Source organism: Juglans regia, chromosome 8, assembly GCF_001411555.2.
Source record: "Juglans regia cultivar Chandler chromosome 8, Walnut 2.0, whole genome shotgun sequence".
Classification (NCBI taxonomy): domain Eukaryota; kingdom Viridiplantae; phylum Streptophyta; class Magnoliopsida; order Fagales; family Juglandaceae; genus Juglans; species Juglans regia.
In genome coordinates, this window is record NC_049908.1 from 28457859 (window position 1) to 28474140 (window position 16282).

A 16282-nucleotide genomic window follows, 5' to 3' on the forward strand; every position below is an offset into this window, starting at 1 on the left:
TCCCGTGCAAGTGATGATTTCTGAGACCCATGGTAAAACAAATGGAAAGGTGCTGTCTGTGTTGTATTGTAGAACATGGGTATGGTGGGAGCCATGGCTGTGTGGAGGAATTGGTATCGTATATGGGTATCAAAATACCGGTGCAGTTATCTATATTCAACAACTCTTTGAGATTTTTATTTTTTTAAAAAAATATAGACCTCGTTTGGATATAAAAATACTTTTAACTTATTTCATCATTACATATTTTTCAAATTCTCATACAAAATATAATAAACAATTTAATTTTTTTAAATTTTAAAATAATAATAATATTAAAAAATAATATTTTATTTAATTTATCTAAGACTATCTTATCTCATTTCACTATCAGGCCATAATGATTAATGGATGATGCTATATAACTCAGATAATCGTGTTGAGAACTTTGGAAAATTACCTACAGTTCTATGGTGGCAAGCGTGTTAGCAGTTGTGTTTTGTTTGATAGTGAGTTGAAATGGGATAAAAATTAAATAAAATATTGTTAAAATATTATTTTTTAATATTATTTTTGTTCTGTTATTTGAAAAAAGTTAAATTATTTATTGTGTGAGAGTTGGAAAATTGTAATAATTAGATGAGATGAGTTGAGAGATTTCTTTTATCCAAATAACCCCTAAAGTGTTTTTTTTTTTTTAAGACAGGCGTTGCAACAATATCTTTTTTTTTAGGTAATTTCCTAATTTATTTGGGTTATTTTGTGTTTATAATTTCACAAGTTTGTTTATCATTTCACACTTCAGGTAATTCATGCTAACAAAAAGGATAAAGAATCATAAGTTCTGCTAACTTATCTGGCTAACAGAACTACCTTCCAATGAAATTAATCCAACAAGATTATCAAGCCAGAGTGCCAAAAACACAAGCATTCATTCAAGATTGCCAACAATACAACCAATTATTTAAAGGTCGCACCCATTTTGGTGTCCCCTTGAAAAAAATAATTAGTGCCTCTACCAATGCATCGAGTAATTTTATGTTCATTAAGAATAGTTAAAAAAATTAACAGTAAAATGATCCAATGAGAATGGATTTCTTTAATGTCCAATGTCAGCGAATCATCACTATAGACACCTTAACCACAGATCCTTCTCTAACTCCTAGCATTAGCAAAAAATGGTTTGCCCCATGCCGTGCCGGCTGCATCAAATCCCTAAAGGCCTAGACTCAACCATGATGATGATGGCATTCTTGTGTCCATGACCCTCTTCACTACATCCCCTACAAAAGAATCAAAGCAAGAAGAGCAGCAACCTTTCATCAGACTAGTCTGTCCACCCGCCATTAATTCTATGTGGGAACAAACTGATGGTTGGGGAACAGGGAAATAAGCCTCATTCCTCCTATGCTCGAGGCCACATGCAGCTAATATGGTGTGTGTGGAACTCCTTGCTATGTCCTTGAAAGTACTGTTACCTGAATCAAATGAACAAGTGCAATTTGAGCTTTTGCACGTACATAGTAGATAATAAGAGATCAACATATCAAAATATAATGCTTTGTGAGGAGCGTAACAGACGACATTCTTATGTTGAACATGGATGAGTTGTTTCAGTGTTTCTGAAGCAAAGATTTCATAATCGAATTGAGTATGTTTGTTTTACTCGCAGACTATACAATTCTTGTGTAAAACATTTATAGACTACACAATGTTGATATAAGAATGTAAAACTTTGCATACCTAAATCAATATCTCGGGCCAAGTTCTTCAAATGTTTTTTAACTGTAGATTGCAATTGTTCCTTCGCCACATGAAACTCAATCCCCTCTCTGTCTGTATAAGGTGGCACACTACCATTATACCCAATACTCGATGATCTACTGCATTGATGGAATTCCTCATAACCCGTTATGTTCATTCCTAGAGGTTCAGGACATAATGTCCCGTTCAAAGAACTGTCGGTAGTTGTAGTAGTCTGGTCCTGTGCTGCTTGCCTTCTCAAAAAGCTTATTGCCGATGAATGTAAATCCCTGTTCTGAAATGATGGAGAGGGATTGTCCTGTAATCTATCCTCAAAGAATGCATGATATGCTGTCTCCATTTCTTGCGTCCTTGTTTGCTGAGTTGAAGTATCTCCGTCTCGATCCAGATTACTTCGAGAATTTAAAAAATTACTACTTGAATTAGCAGCTACAGTCCCAGCAGTTCTACCAGCCATAGAATTCATTCTATTGAGGGAAAGGAGTTGTTGAATGTGACGATGTATCCAACGTCTTCCTGATAGAGTTGGTGCCCCTGCTCCGGATGCTGGAGAAGCTGCCAGAGAATCTCCAACAGGAAATCTGGGAGATGAAAGATTGCCAAATCCTTGGGCAAATGGTGTACAAGGCGAGGACATTGAATTGAGGTCTAAGCTTTCCCTAACATTTACGGAATGCGGTGGTCTATTAGATAAGCTGTTGCTTCTAGCCCTTTGATCTGGCAAATGATCTTGCACTCGGGAACTGGGTGATGCCAGTGCAACGGGTCTACAACCATCACAATACCAATTACCTTCAGGAACTTCCCGCCCAAGTCCAACACAATAAGTGTGCGCAGGTGAATCACAGATATCACACAGCAACATGAGACCATCATCCCCACCTTCATGACATTCTGTACAAAACACATTCTCATATGGATCAAGGTAACTCCTGAGTTCTTCCTCAGAGGGTTGATAAACCTGTATAAAGCAGTGAACCCAATTCAGAAAAGAAAATAACTAGAAATGCAAAATCATAAGGTACAAAAACAGCAAGAGGAAAACTATAAGATACCTGATCGCGCTCAGGGACTTCAATCAACACTTCTCTCAAATCAATTCCTACGGTCGACTTGGCAGGCTTACTAATTGTCTTGAACCTCTGCTTGCATAAAGGGCAACGAGATTCCACTTTTGCCCACACCATGATGCAAGCAAAACAAAAATAGTGAGAGCAACAGTCCAATGTTCCCCTTACTCTTCTTTTATCTTCTTCAGACAGGCAAATTCCACATAGCTGCTTTCCCACCTCAGTCCTCACTTCCTCCACCTTCTCCTTACCCTTCTTTCCCAAAGGTTCCTCTAACTTGTCCTTACCCTTCCCTACCTGAGGTTGTCTTTGCTGATGAAAATCTCCAACCTCCTGATTTCTGCTTGGAAAAGACAAACGCCTCAAACTACCTCGTAAATTTCCACAAAGTTCTCTGGCTTCTCTCACTTGCTGTCTCTCTTCTTCAGAAATGGTATGCTTATCTTCCCCAGAAAGGGTGAAGTCATGATCAGATGATCCAGAAGACAGATAATCTGAATCTAAAGGTGCAACATACCTCCTCTTTTTGGGACCTGGTTTTTTCTTGCTCTTTTTTGTTGCAATCGATCTGTTATTAACAAACTCACTACCACCATCCTCGTCATCATCATATTGCACTTTCCTTCTTGACCCAATATTCTTTCTTCTTTTCTTTTTCAAAGACTTCTTTGTAACTTTAGATTTCCTCTTCCTTTTCTGACCCCTTACCGAAGTCTTTTTCCGTGAACCTCGCTTGCGCACTTTCATATCAGCTCTCCTCTTTCTCCCCACTGATTCATCTTCTTCATCCAGCATATATTCCTCATCATCCTCTTCGTCATCAACCTCATAATCCTCATCCGCATCTTCTTCTTCATCATCATACATAACTCTTCTCCTTTTTCTCACCATTTTTGCCCCAACTTTCTGCTGACCTGAAATACTCTTTTGCACTTTTGATCTAACCTTTGATCTGACAACCTTCCTCTCCTCCTCTTCTTCTTCTTCTTCTTCCTCCTCCTCCTCCTCCTCCTCAACAAAACTACCAAAACTCTCTTCTGATGCATACCCATCTACAGAAGAGCAACAATCCTCTTCCCAACCATCTGATACCTCATTTTCTTCATCTGAAACCACATAGTCCTCATCCGAATCATCTGAACCCTTATCTTTGGACCGAACCCTTCTGTTGAACTTTCTCTTGCAACCAACCTTCCCTCCCCTCACCATCTGTTCTTGCGCCTAAAAAACATAAATTTGCAAAACCCCAATTACTTAAATCCAATCAGACAAACATTATCAAGATTCATGAATTCCACCAATCGATATCAAATCGAGTCGCATATAGAAATCAACAAAAAGATTCTCTGACTTTAATTTTTTCCGTTTCTAGCTTACGGTATACCATTCAAATGTGGTGGCAAAAATTTCTTATTATCGATCTGTTTCAGCAAAGAAATAAAAACACAAAGAGCCAAGAAACAAAAAACAAATCCCAGACTTGCTCTATAACTTATTAAAAACACGTTAGAATTAAACCAAAAAAACTAATGGAAGAAATAGTTACAAAAATCATCCGTTGGACGAATAACATTTTACTTGAATTCCAGTTTTTCATACAAGTTCAAAAAAAAAAAACCAGCTATAGATTTTGAGACAGAAATCTACAATTTACACCAGAAAATTTATAAAGCAATATTTCAAAGAATTTCGAAATCTGAAAGTCAGAAAGAAACAGGAAAAAATATAGAATTCATATATATATAATATATTCTTTGAAAATTATAAATTCATCGCATAGAGAGAGGGAGGAAGGGACTTTAGTACCTGGGAAGAGGAAGAAAGAACCGGAAAACAATGAAAATGTTTTATTTTTATATTTCAGCTTATATATATATATATATATATATATATATATATACCCACGCACACAGAGCCGTAGGGACGGTTTATTTCTGCAACAACGTCTAGTCTTTATTATCGCCAACGCGTTCTCAACTCTCCATAAAAAAAATAAATAAATATATAAATAAAACACATATTCATAGCCTACGCAACTCCGCAACTGCATCTGTTGTGCGTTCGTAATTACTATTATGCCCTTACACTTTTTGTTTTCACTTATAAATTCACTTTTTGTTCTGAGAGTAATTATATTCAAAGAATCAAAAGACAGCACACACTGCATATTACTCATGTGACAAAATTTAATTTATAAATTTAAATTTTGTAAATCAAATCGTGTACGTGTTATATGAATAATGTAAATGATATATTCTATATACTAACTTATAAATAAAATAGATCTTATTGAAATAGATTAAAAATATGATGCTCTGCATTTTCTTAAAAAATAAGTATGAAAAAATCTTCTCATAAATTAGTATTCACCACCTCATACCCCACCCACGTCTTATAAAAAACACTATGTATTTTATGAAAAAATTATAGGTATAAAATATGTGAATGAATAGTAATTTATGCATAGAATTCCTCAATAAGTAATCTAAGGCCTCGTTTGGTTATCAAATTCCTCTCAACTCATTTTAACTCATCATTACAACTTTTTTAAATTCTAACACAAAATATAATAAACAATTCAACTTTTTTAAATCCTAAAATAATAATAATATTAAAAAATAATATTCTAATAATATTTTATCATCTCAACTCAACTCAACTCAACTCACTTCAACATCCAAACACAACCTAAGTCTCAAGATTTTAATAATTAGTTACTAATACTACAAGAGAAAATATTATATATTAGAGTAATGTTACGTACAGTCACAAAATGAGTAAATATCGTACAGTCGTTTTAAAAAAGAGTGAAGTTTATTATTAAGCAAAATGATTACTATATGTGTGTACACTCATCACTGTAACTATCATTTCTCTATATATCATACTCATTTGATGACGTGACATTATTTTAGTGTCTCAATTTTTTTTTAAAAAAATCAAGAAATTAACAAACAATTTAGTGGAATATACAGCATATCTTCTTTCAGAGTGGATTAGAGAAATTATCTTAATCAGCCAGCCCAATTAATGGAAATAAAATAAAATAAAAAATAAAAAAATTGAACCCCAACAACATGGAAAAGCATCATAGAAACTGCCAAACAATAAAATGACAATTCATGTTACTATGTTAAGAGTCGTGTCTAAATAATTGTTTTGCCTATTTAACGGAATGACGAAAATGCCACTTCGCTTACAAGAGCTGTTGAACGCTAGCTTTGGTTTTGGGTAATGATATCATACAGCTCACGCACATCGCACCATATGGAATTGCTTAGTACGGCTAATGTGTATCAATTTTGTGATTATTAGTAATTTTAGTATTGTAATTTTTTTATTCTTGATTTTTAACTTTTAAGTTATAGTTTGAGATTAATAAAAATCAAGAAGAAAAATACAATTTATCTAAAAATATATACTCTTTAAAAATATAAATATTGTATTATTTACATCACACCAATTATACGACACATTTTAAATGGCTATTGCTTATCTAATTAGAGAATATCATTGAAATGATAAATGTAATATGAAGAACAATATTATCAAATTTAAAATATATTTTTTTTCAAATAAATAAGGTAATTAAACTTAGAAGAGGAAGTAAATATACAATAATATCAGTGTGAATATTGCTAAACGACACGTGTAGGGTTGAAGATGTGACATCAATATATTTTTTTTTAATTATGGTATCTTGAAATTTTCTTTCCTTAAAAAACATATAAAAGGTTTTTTTTTTCTTTTTATAAATCAATTTATGTCATGTAAATATTTTATTGGATCTGTTATTTACACCAGCTTATAAAATACTAAATAGTAAATAGATTTTTTCTTTACAAATGGATATTGTCCTAATTTATAAGAAAATTATAATAATATAAAAAATGATTTATACAATCATACATCATGCAAGTTTCATGCACTTCTTTTAAAAATTTTGAAAAAATTTGAAACTCGTACGAAAAAATCAACTTTTTCACGATAAATCCTATTTTTTTCAAAAAGAGTGAATTAGACTTGCAGACCCTAAAACTGTATCTAGTATTATTTTAATAAAATTTATAATATTCTAAATAAAACTCTTTATATATTTAACATATATGCAAGATTGATGTTATTAATAAAGCAAAGCATTAGTATTAGAAGATTCCTTCATATTGTTCCGGAGGGCTAAAGTTGGCACCAAGAATTATTAATCAGTCCAATGTGCTTTGCAATTTTCCTTGAGACCCTTGTGATTGACTCTCTCACATGGGTTTTGATTTGGTTTTCTTAAGAAATGACATGAACAAATCGACAAAAAAGCAACCCTTATTAAGAATAATAAATCTGTGTAATTATTTATAAGTGGGTGCTGTACACCTTTATATATATATATATATATATATATATATATATATATTTGGGAGAGAGGGGTTTCGAACTCAAAACCTCTATTTTGGAGACTGGAGGTTATGTCAACTAGGTCACAGGCCTTCGACAGTGTTGTACACTTTATTATTTCAACTTAAAATAATAATTTTTTTCCTAAAATTTCTTCATAAGAATAATAAATCTGTGTAATTATTTATAAGTGGGCGTTGTACACCTTTATATATATATATATATATATTTGGGAAAGAGGGTTTTCGAACTCCAAACCTCTATTTTGGAAGCTAGGGGTTATGTCAACTAGGTTACAGGTCTTTGACAGTGTTGTATACCTTATTATTTTAGCTTAAAATAATAATTTTTTTCCTAAAATTTCTTCATAAGAATCCTCTCTATTTCATTTCAAATCTTCATCCATTAAATCACTGGATTATCCTTTCTAAATTTTGCATTTTTCATCCCCTTTATCTGCTTAGAGAGAGAAAAGGAATGTAGTTTTATAAATATTGATGAGAGAAATGATAAAGGTAGGCCCTTCTAATAAATAACTAGCTAATTAAGTATTAGTAGTGCTAGAAATCAGTTATTGTAGTTGTGCACACATTGCATACACTATGTGCTGCTTTTCATTTTTTTTTTTTTTGGTGCAAAACGCACCAGACAGCTTCTCATCTCTCTCTTCATCGTCTCTCTCGTCAGCGTCTCTCTCTCTCTCTCATTAGCTATTTCTCTCTCCTTGACTCTCTCTCTCATCCCTCATCATCTCTCTCTCTCTCTCATCGTCTCTCTCTAATTTTAAATTTAAAATATATGTAGTTTAGATGATGCCACGTAGTGTGTACAAAAATTATTGTTCTCAACAGTTGCTCCCACTAATATTTCATTAAGTATATGGAGGATGAGGATAATGAAATTAACTTCTGATTAGATACCCAATTTTTCATAGCTTTTTTTTCCAATTTACTAGCCAATAAGCAAACTAGCAGAGCATATACTGGTTTGGTTATACAGAAGAGATGAGATGCAATGAAAGTTGAATAAAATATTGTTAGAATATTATTTTTATTTTAGAATTTGAAAAAGTTGAATTGTTTATTATATTTTATATAAAAAATTTGTAAAAATTATAATAATTAGATGAGATTATCTACCAAACCAAACTTGGATAAATTTTTAACCATGTTGGGATTTTGTGATGGATAATGCTTAGTTGCCCGAAAATTGTTCCCCCCAAGGGTACCGATAGGTGCATTTGGGTTTTTAATTTTTTTTTTAAGTATTTGTTTGTGTTTTTTCTTTTAAATTTTGTTAAAAAAATACACACAAATACTTACTCAGCTTTGTGATAGCTTTGAGTAACTTGTGATTGGGCCTTTTTCTCATTGATGTTACTCAGCTTGGGCTTTGCCCTTGAGCTGAGGCATGCAGATTGTGCTAACTACTGATATGAGCCCACAACAACCAGTGATAACAGAAACTGTTTCCTTGATGGGCCGACACAAATTTTCTTACCTGTGAATGTTCTTTGTAGTTTATTACAACTTTGAGAGGCTGATTTGGTTACACAAACTAAATTATTTTATCTTATTTTATATAATTATTATAATTTTTTTAAATTTAAATATAAAATATAATAAATAATTCAATTTTTTTAAACCTTAAAACAAAAATTATGTTTTAATAATATTTTATTTAATTTTTAACTTTTATCTCATCTCATCTGTGTAACCAAACGAGGCCTTTGGATTTGTTTGAAAATAGAATCTCATCTCATCTCATTTTAAAATTTTTCATAATTTTCTTTCCAAGCGTCACTCAAATACAAACACTTTTCAATTTTAAATCTTCAATTTTTTCATCTAATTATTACTTAATCATTACAACTTTTTTAATATTTTAACATTATAGTATTTTATTATATTTTTTTCTCTCTTATCTCTCAAAATCTAACAAAACATCTTAAATCAAATTATTTTACTATTATTTTAAAATTATCTAATTATTATTTATAAAATTTTTATCTCATCTCATTAGACCTGGACAGCCGGTATTGACCTCCATATACTTTGCGAAGTTTGGTTGCTCGTGCTAAAACATGACTGATTTCATTTGACTCTGCTACGAGGGAGTGGTGGTATTATAGGAAATTCAGCATAAGAAAGAAAACTCGATCTTCAGTATATATAGTTAAAGGTAGGATATAAAACTTGTGTGAGGACAGCTTCGTTTGGAACATAGAATGAGCTGATATCATCTGAATTGACTTTAAATTTATGCTTAACTTAATATTTAAATACATAATTTTAGATCACTAAATATCACTTAATTTAAAATCTCTTTACACATAGAATTTATAATTTTTTTTAATTCAACACTTTTTTATACGCGAGACTTATAACTTTTTTTAACTTCTTATAAATATATTTAAATTTATCTTAATATTCAAACACTTATAAACTCATTTTAAGTAGATTCTACAGAATTCACTTTACCATTTCAACTCTCTATTATTTATAAAAAATTCAATTCATTTCAATTTAACTCAACATCTAAACGCAATCTTAAACTTTATCATGATTTCTCATGTTCAAATGCCATACGTGTCACTTCTTAAATTCTCAACCTTAGATCTTCAGGATTTGGCCCACCTATCCTCTTTTTATTGTGCACGAAGCTCATGCATTGGTACACTTTTTAAAAGACAAATTTCTCCGTATAAAAAAAAAAAAAAAAAAAACAGATTTCTCCTTTTTCTTTTCACCCGGATTTGTGACACCAAACACATTTATATACAAGCGGTCCCCTTGTATGAATGCTGATTATACATATACATATATATATATACATATCTCTGAGGGGTCCCCTCTATGGGAGTAGCCCAAATCCAAAGAGATCAAGCCGCAGAGGCCCTAGGCCCCTCGTGCGGAAACCCGAAGCAGGCTAGGAGCTCAAAGAGATGTGTGCAGAGCCCACGACTCGCCTACCCATACAGACAAGCCTTGGCACCAGACTCGGCTCGGTCAAGGAGCCCACCATAAGGCAACGATTGCCTAGGACATCGATGGGCTACCAAGCCCTGCAATAGGGCACATAACTGGCAACTGTAGCAAAGCACGAGCGACTGGACATGTTCGATAGTGGGCGAGCCATGCCAGAGACACGCCACACTCAAAGCGTGTTAGAGAGCCTAACACGCAACGACGTGCTGCTTAAGGTGCTATAGGATGGCATAACCACGACTTGGCATACTGCCCTGGCAGAAGTGTGGTGGCAGGTCTGACCCTAGCACGGTTTGACATCCCACGATCTCCCACGACAGTTGAGTTCAAACTAGGTATAAATACAGTCATCCCTCTCAGGGGAAGGCTCTCTAAACTCTTATTCTACACTTAACTCACTTAGCTTCCTTTATCACTAGAATATCCCCTACTGGCTTAAGCATCGTAGTGATCCCAGACGTCACCAGAGCCCATTCTTCTTCCTGGTTGCAGGTCTTGAGAGTTTGGCTGTTGTGGTACTGCTCGGGCTGCGAAACACGACATCAACAATATCCTTATTTGAATTCTCTTATAAATCCCGAGTAATGTTATGTATAGTTTTGGAGTGTGTATTTTATGTGTATTCTATTTGAAAAAAATAGAAATTATTATTAAAAAAAATAAATTTTTTTTATATAGATCTCAATCTATCTATTTAAAACAAAAAAATACAATAAATTCAATCAACCAACTTAATCATGTAATTTAATTAAAAATAAATTTAATTTTATAAAAATTGACTCAAGGTGTAAAAGAATGTTAATTTTTATAAAATTAAATTTATTTTTAATTAAATTACATAATTACGTTAGCTGATTAATTTAATTTTCTTTTAAATTATATAAAAAGATCATGTTATGAAATTTTTAATCTAGATTAAAAGAATAAAAGGAAAAAAATAGCTAAATAGTAAAATAATAATAATAAAAAATATATATAAAGATATCATCGCTATTCAAACGGTAAATATCATTTCTCAGAAATCCCTAGCGGCACCGCAGGATTTCAAACTGACAAAATGATGTAAATGAAGTAGAGGATCAAGACTCTCACACCATTGGGATCCGGAGTCTTGTTAATATTAATGGGGATTACCAATTCGTTTGTTTTTTAAAATGAGTTGAGATTAAAGATAAAAAATTAAATAAAATATTATTAGAATATATTTTTTAATATTATTTTTATTTTAAGATTTAAAAAAATTAAATTATTTATTTTATTTTATTTTAAAAATTAAAAAAATTATAATAATTAAATAAAATAAAATAAGAAATTTTTTCAAAACAAAGCAAGCTAAATTCCTCCCGGCAAAAAAAGCAAAGATCTTGGTTGGAACTTGAACATGAAAGTTACCACCTTAATCATGAAGTCATGCTTTTGTCGGATGTCCCGCTAGGCTTGCTAAAAAGGACAAGACATCTACATTTGGACATGTTATTAGACTTGTTTGTGGCAAGAGAAATGTTACTACCCGACCCAGTTATTCGGCTTATTTGACCTCTTTGGTTAATACAAAAGATATCTACATAATATATTTTACAGTACATATTCTAAAATAAGAAAATTTTTTAAATAATGTTATTTTTATAAGTTATTTTATAAAAATACTCATCCTTTTAAAACATTATTACATGTATAAAATATTGTAAAAAGTGATGTGTTTTTCATAAATGAGTAGAGGAAATCTAAAATTTAGTATTCAAATTTTTTTTTTTTTTTTTTTTTCGGACATCATTTTATTTTAAATATATATTTTTTTTAATAAACTACACGACACTACTTGACAGTTGGACAAAATAAACGGTATAATTGGAATGACATAGTAGCGTGCAATTCTCTTATCCCAAAAAACTGAGTATGTTCTAACCTCTTCAACTCTAGTTGATGGAAAAGAAAGTTTTAGTAAAGAGCCAAACTTCATGCAGATCTAGAGCACATTGTATTCTTTAGTACTAGAAGAATAATGTTATAATCACAAAAATATTATATAAAAATAATCTTATAAATTGATGTGGCTTGATGTGATTTGTTAGATTAACTTTATAATCTAACAAATCACATCAAGTCATACCAATTTATAAAAGTATTTATCGTATTGGAAAGGTTGCAAGAATAATTTGTTTTATGCATGCGCTCTCTCTCTCTCTATGTATATATATCTTTGGGGCTGATTCTATATCAATTTGTGAGATTATTTTTATGTAATAACTTTTTGACTAGAATATTTATCGTAGTTGAAAGGTTGAAAGAATAATTTGCTTTATGCATGCGCTCTCTCTCTCTCTCTACGTATATATATCTTTGGGGCTGGAATCAGCTTTATTCTGGCTAGGTAGGCACAACTCATCAAAACCCTTTTGCCCCAATAGTATTATTGAGATGGGACTTCAAAGTTCAAATTAACTAGCTAGGGTTGTCCACTTCAATGACTGACCAGGGAGTGGTGTTTATGACACCATATGCATGCCTAGCTAGCCACTCAATCTTCTTTATTATAAGCTAAATATCATATAATATGTTTGTTTTGGGGACCATCTTTTGCATATAGTTTGTGATAATTGGGAGCTTGTTGGAATGAAGATATTGTTCTTTAAGGCTGCGTTTGGATGTTAAATTAAGTTAAGTTGAGTTGAGTTGAGTTGAGTTGAGATGAGATGAAAGTTGAAAGTTAAAAGTTGAATAAAATATTGTTAGAATATTATTTTTTAATATTATTATTTTGAAATTTAAAAAAATTAAATTATTTATTATATTTTTTGTTAAAATTTAGAAAAGTTGTAATAATTAGATAAAATGAGTTGAGATGGATTTGAGATCCAAACTGGCCTAACACTTCATATTTATAATATAATCTTTGTCTTTAAAATAACATCATCATCTCAAAGCTTTAAGACTAAGCTCCCCATTTCATTGGCTTAACTTTTCTAATTTCATGCTTCTTTCATGTTAGATTTAGTCTAAATTTAAAGGGGGTTGGACATAATTATTTGACAAATCATTTCCCACAATATATAAAGAGTTTGTAGAAGCTTTATCGTTTTTGCTTGGAAGATTAAGACAGCTTAGTGATCACATTGTTCAATCCAACTTCTCTAGTCCATAATTCAGAGTTAGATTAGTTGGTAAATACATAATCCATATCATTAACAGATACCAAATTCTGATAACTTCTAAATTATAGACTAAATAACTCGAATGATCGTATTATTCTCTCGTCTTTTAGCTTTTCAACTTTTAAATTGATTGAAATCATCTCTAATATATATATATATATATATATATATATATAAATCTCGAATCGCTCTGATATCACAGCCAATAACTTAATTTGAGATACAAAACCTGCTTGGCTCTCCACATATTTTGCATATATAACCTCTTTGAGCTTCATAAGCTGATATCTTATATAAAAATAATATTGGACAAGCAAAGACCAAAGTATATGAGAATGCAATATTAATGTAAGTGAAGTACAACTTTTTGTATCAAAAGAGCAAAAGTTTTGATACAAAAAGTTGTGAGAAACCAAATAACTTTCCTTTTATCTTTCATCATATGTGGTTGGCCCATAGGATTAGATGATCTTCCCCACTCACCCTTCATATACGCAATCCTATGGTATGCAAGCATCGTGCATTCCCTTTGAAATTTGTGAATAAATTTAAGATTCATATAAAAAAACTTAGTTTTTTAATGGTATTGTACCTCACTTTTTTTTTAAAAAATGCGCGAGATTTGTACACTTTTAGATTATATCTAGTATATATATATATATGAAAAACGCTTGTTGTAAGCACCTGGTACAACGGCGTGCAAACGTGACTGACGTGAATACACTTGATGAGAGAGAGATCGAGCTGATGAGAGAGAGAGACCGAGCTGATGAGAGAGGAATAATTCATTTTAAATCTGACGTGGTATGGACGACTGTATGCCGATTGTATCTAACGACTGTATATAGAATAACTGTATATATATGTGTGTGTGTGTGTTTTCTCTTTTGATTCTTATGTTATTTAATTGGGCAAACAAACCTTATAAATTATTACAACACTACCTATATAGACTGGGACCAATTAAATTAGATTTAGTCTCTTAGACATTGTCTACAGACAGTGCTGCTGGGATGGACCCTTCTGCATTGACTTTATTTCTCTTATTTTTTGTGCAAACCAAACCCTAAACTTTAGGTATTGTTAATATCATGTCGTGGATTTCACGATCGACAGCTTTAGAGATTTAAATAATTGAAAAAAAAAGGATTTAATTAAATTATCTTTAAGAGAAAAAAAAAAGAAACCCAAAAGTGGTTAGCTAGGTCTTGTAAACTAGCCATTTGGTGGGAAAAGGGCAACCCCTTTATAATTAGAAGTCTCAATCTTCAAAATAATTTACTGACTTGTGTTGAGACTTTGTACTCCAAATTTCTCTATGTATCAATTTCAGGATTATTATATACCATTTGAAGCACATTAATTAAATTCTTCCCCTAGAGACTAAAGACTAACACACTCACATATCAGCTTCAATTACTTTTGAGTCCAAAAAATGATCTTTAACATGGTCATGCACATGTTTTTGACCTTCCACGATCCATCTCATTTATCAACATCTCATTACAATGGCGGATTTTCAGTGTAAAAAATGATCTGTACCTACTACTCTAATAAAAGTGTGCAAGTTTCGCCTATTTCTTTTTAAAAAGTGAGACAAATATGAAATTTAAATAAAAATATATATATATTTTCATAGTAAGTTTCACTTTTTTTAAATAAAAATAGTGTATAGAATTTGTACACTTTAAAACTGTATTTGGTATTAGATGATCAGTATAAATATTGTGTCGAAGAAATAATGAATATTTGCATTTACATTTCTTTCAAAGGGAACCAACATTAATACCTTTACAAATTACCATTCTTATGTTAGATACAGTTTTAAAATATATAAATTTCGCGTACTGAGTACTCTTTTTTAAAAATGGTGAGACTCATCATTTAAAAGTGAGATTTTTCATATATATAAATCTTAAATTTGTCTACCTTTTTTTTTTTTTTTTAAAGAGATTACGAAATTTACAAATTTTAAAATTATACAATAGTTTTCTTACACCACTAATCCATTATTAGAAATGAACTGATGGCACCAATTCACTTGTAGCCTAGACAAAGCTATAGGGTATGCCTCAGTTCATGATCAGCTTAATTAGGAAATTCATTCACAAAATTAATAATCCTATATGTTTTTCTAGCTGAATTTGTCAGGTCTTACAATAACTAGCTAGCACTCCAAGTTATATTCTTAAAGAAAAATTCTACTCATCATCTTCACACCACACACGACGTATAATTTTTTTCTTTTATTAAATATGTGGTATATAAATGATGAGTAAAAGAACTCAATTAATTTTAAAAAAATAAAAATAGAATAACTCAATTAGTTTAGAATAAATAGTAAAACTCATTTGTTAAATATAATTTTTACAAATAATGTATGAACTATGGTCTGAATGTTTATAAAAAATCATAACGAAGAAAATAAAGAGTAATGTCATATACAGTCTTAATATGTGCAAGTCTTGTGCATTTTTTTTTAAAAAAATAATAATCTACCATTAAAAAAGTATATTTTTTATATGTATTTCAGATTTGACTACTTTTTTCAAGAAGTGCGGAATATTTTTCTAAGATTGTAAATATAATTTTTCAAAAAATAATAAAAAAAATCCAATTTAATTTTTTAAATGTACTATTTTTTATTTATAAAAATAAAAATAAAAATCGTATCCATTATCAATTAAAATAACAAGTCAAATAGTATTGACGTTAGTTTTTGCTTTGTTTTAATTTGGAAAATGCTGGAGCTCCCGCTGGGGGCTCCCGCTGGAGCTCTGGTGTATTTTATCATGTGTATTTTTTAATTTTTTTTTTATATAGATATATTTAATGATTTTAAATATTTTTAAAAAATAAAAAAATTTATAATATTATTAAATAATACTTGCTTAATCATGAAGTAAAATATAAAATATTTTTTTATGATTTTTTATTTTAC

General features: G+C 30.9%; 1 protein-coding gene across 1 annotated transcript; it reads right to left on the minus strand.

Annotated features, from left to right (window-relative positions):
• Window positions 1-892: 892 nt before the first annotated feature.
• LOC109021238 lies at window positions 893-4660 on the minus strand. The gene is made up of 4 exons (XM_035693402.1): window positions 4620-4660; window positions 2799-4034; window positions 1723-2704; window positions 893-1457 (listed from the first exon to the last, which is right to left on the minus strand). The coding sequence occupies exons 2-4, from the start codon at window positions 4020-4022 to the stop codon at window positions 1195-1197; spliced, it is 2469 nt and encodes an 822-aa protein (XP_035549295.1). The 5' UTR covers window positions 4023-4034; window positions 4620-4660; the 3' UTR covers window positions 893-1194.
• Window positions 4661-16282: the final 11622 nt, after the last annotated feature.

Coding starts and splice junctions, on each gene's coding strand:
- LOC109021238 (XM_035693402.1), bottom strand. CDS start 4,022: ATGGTGAGGGGAGGGAAGGTTGGTTGCAAGAGAAAGTTCAACAGAAGG. Junction 2,705..2,798: donor AAGTCCCTGAGCGCGATCAG/GTATCTTATAGT, acceptor TGCTTTATACAG/GTTTATCAACCCTCTGAGGA. Junction 1,458..1,722: donor GGCCCGAGATATTGATTTAG/GTATGCAAAGTT, acceptor CATTTGATTCAG/GTAACAGTACTTTCAAGGAC.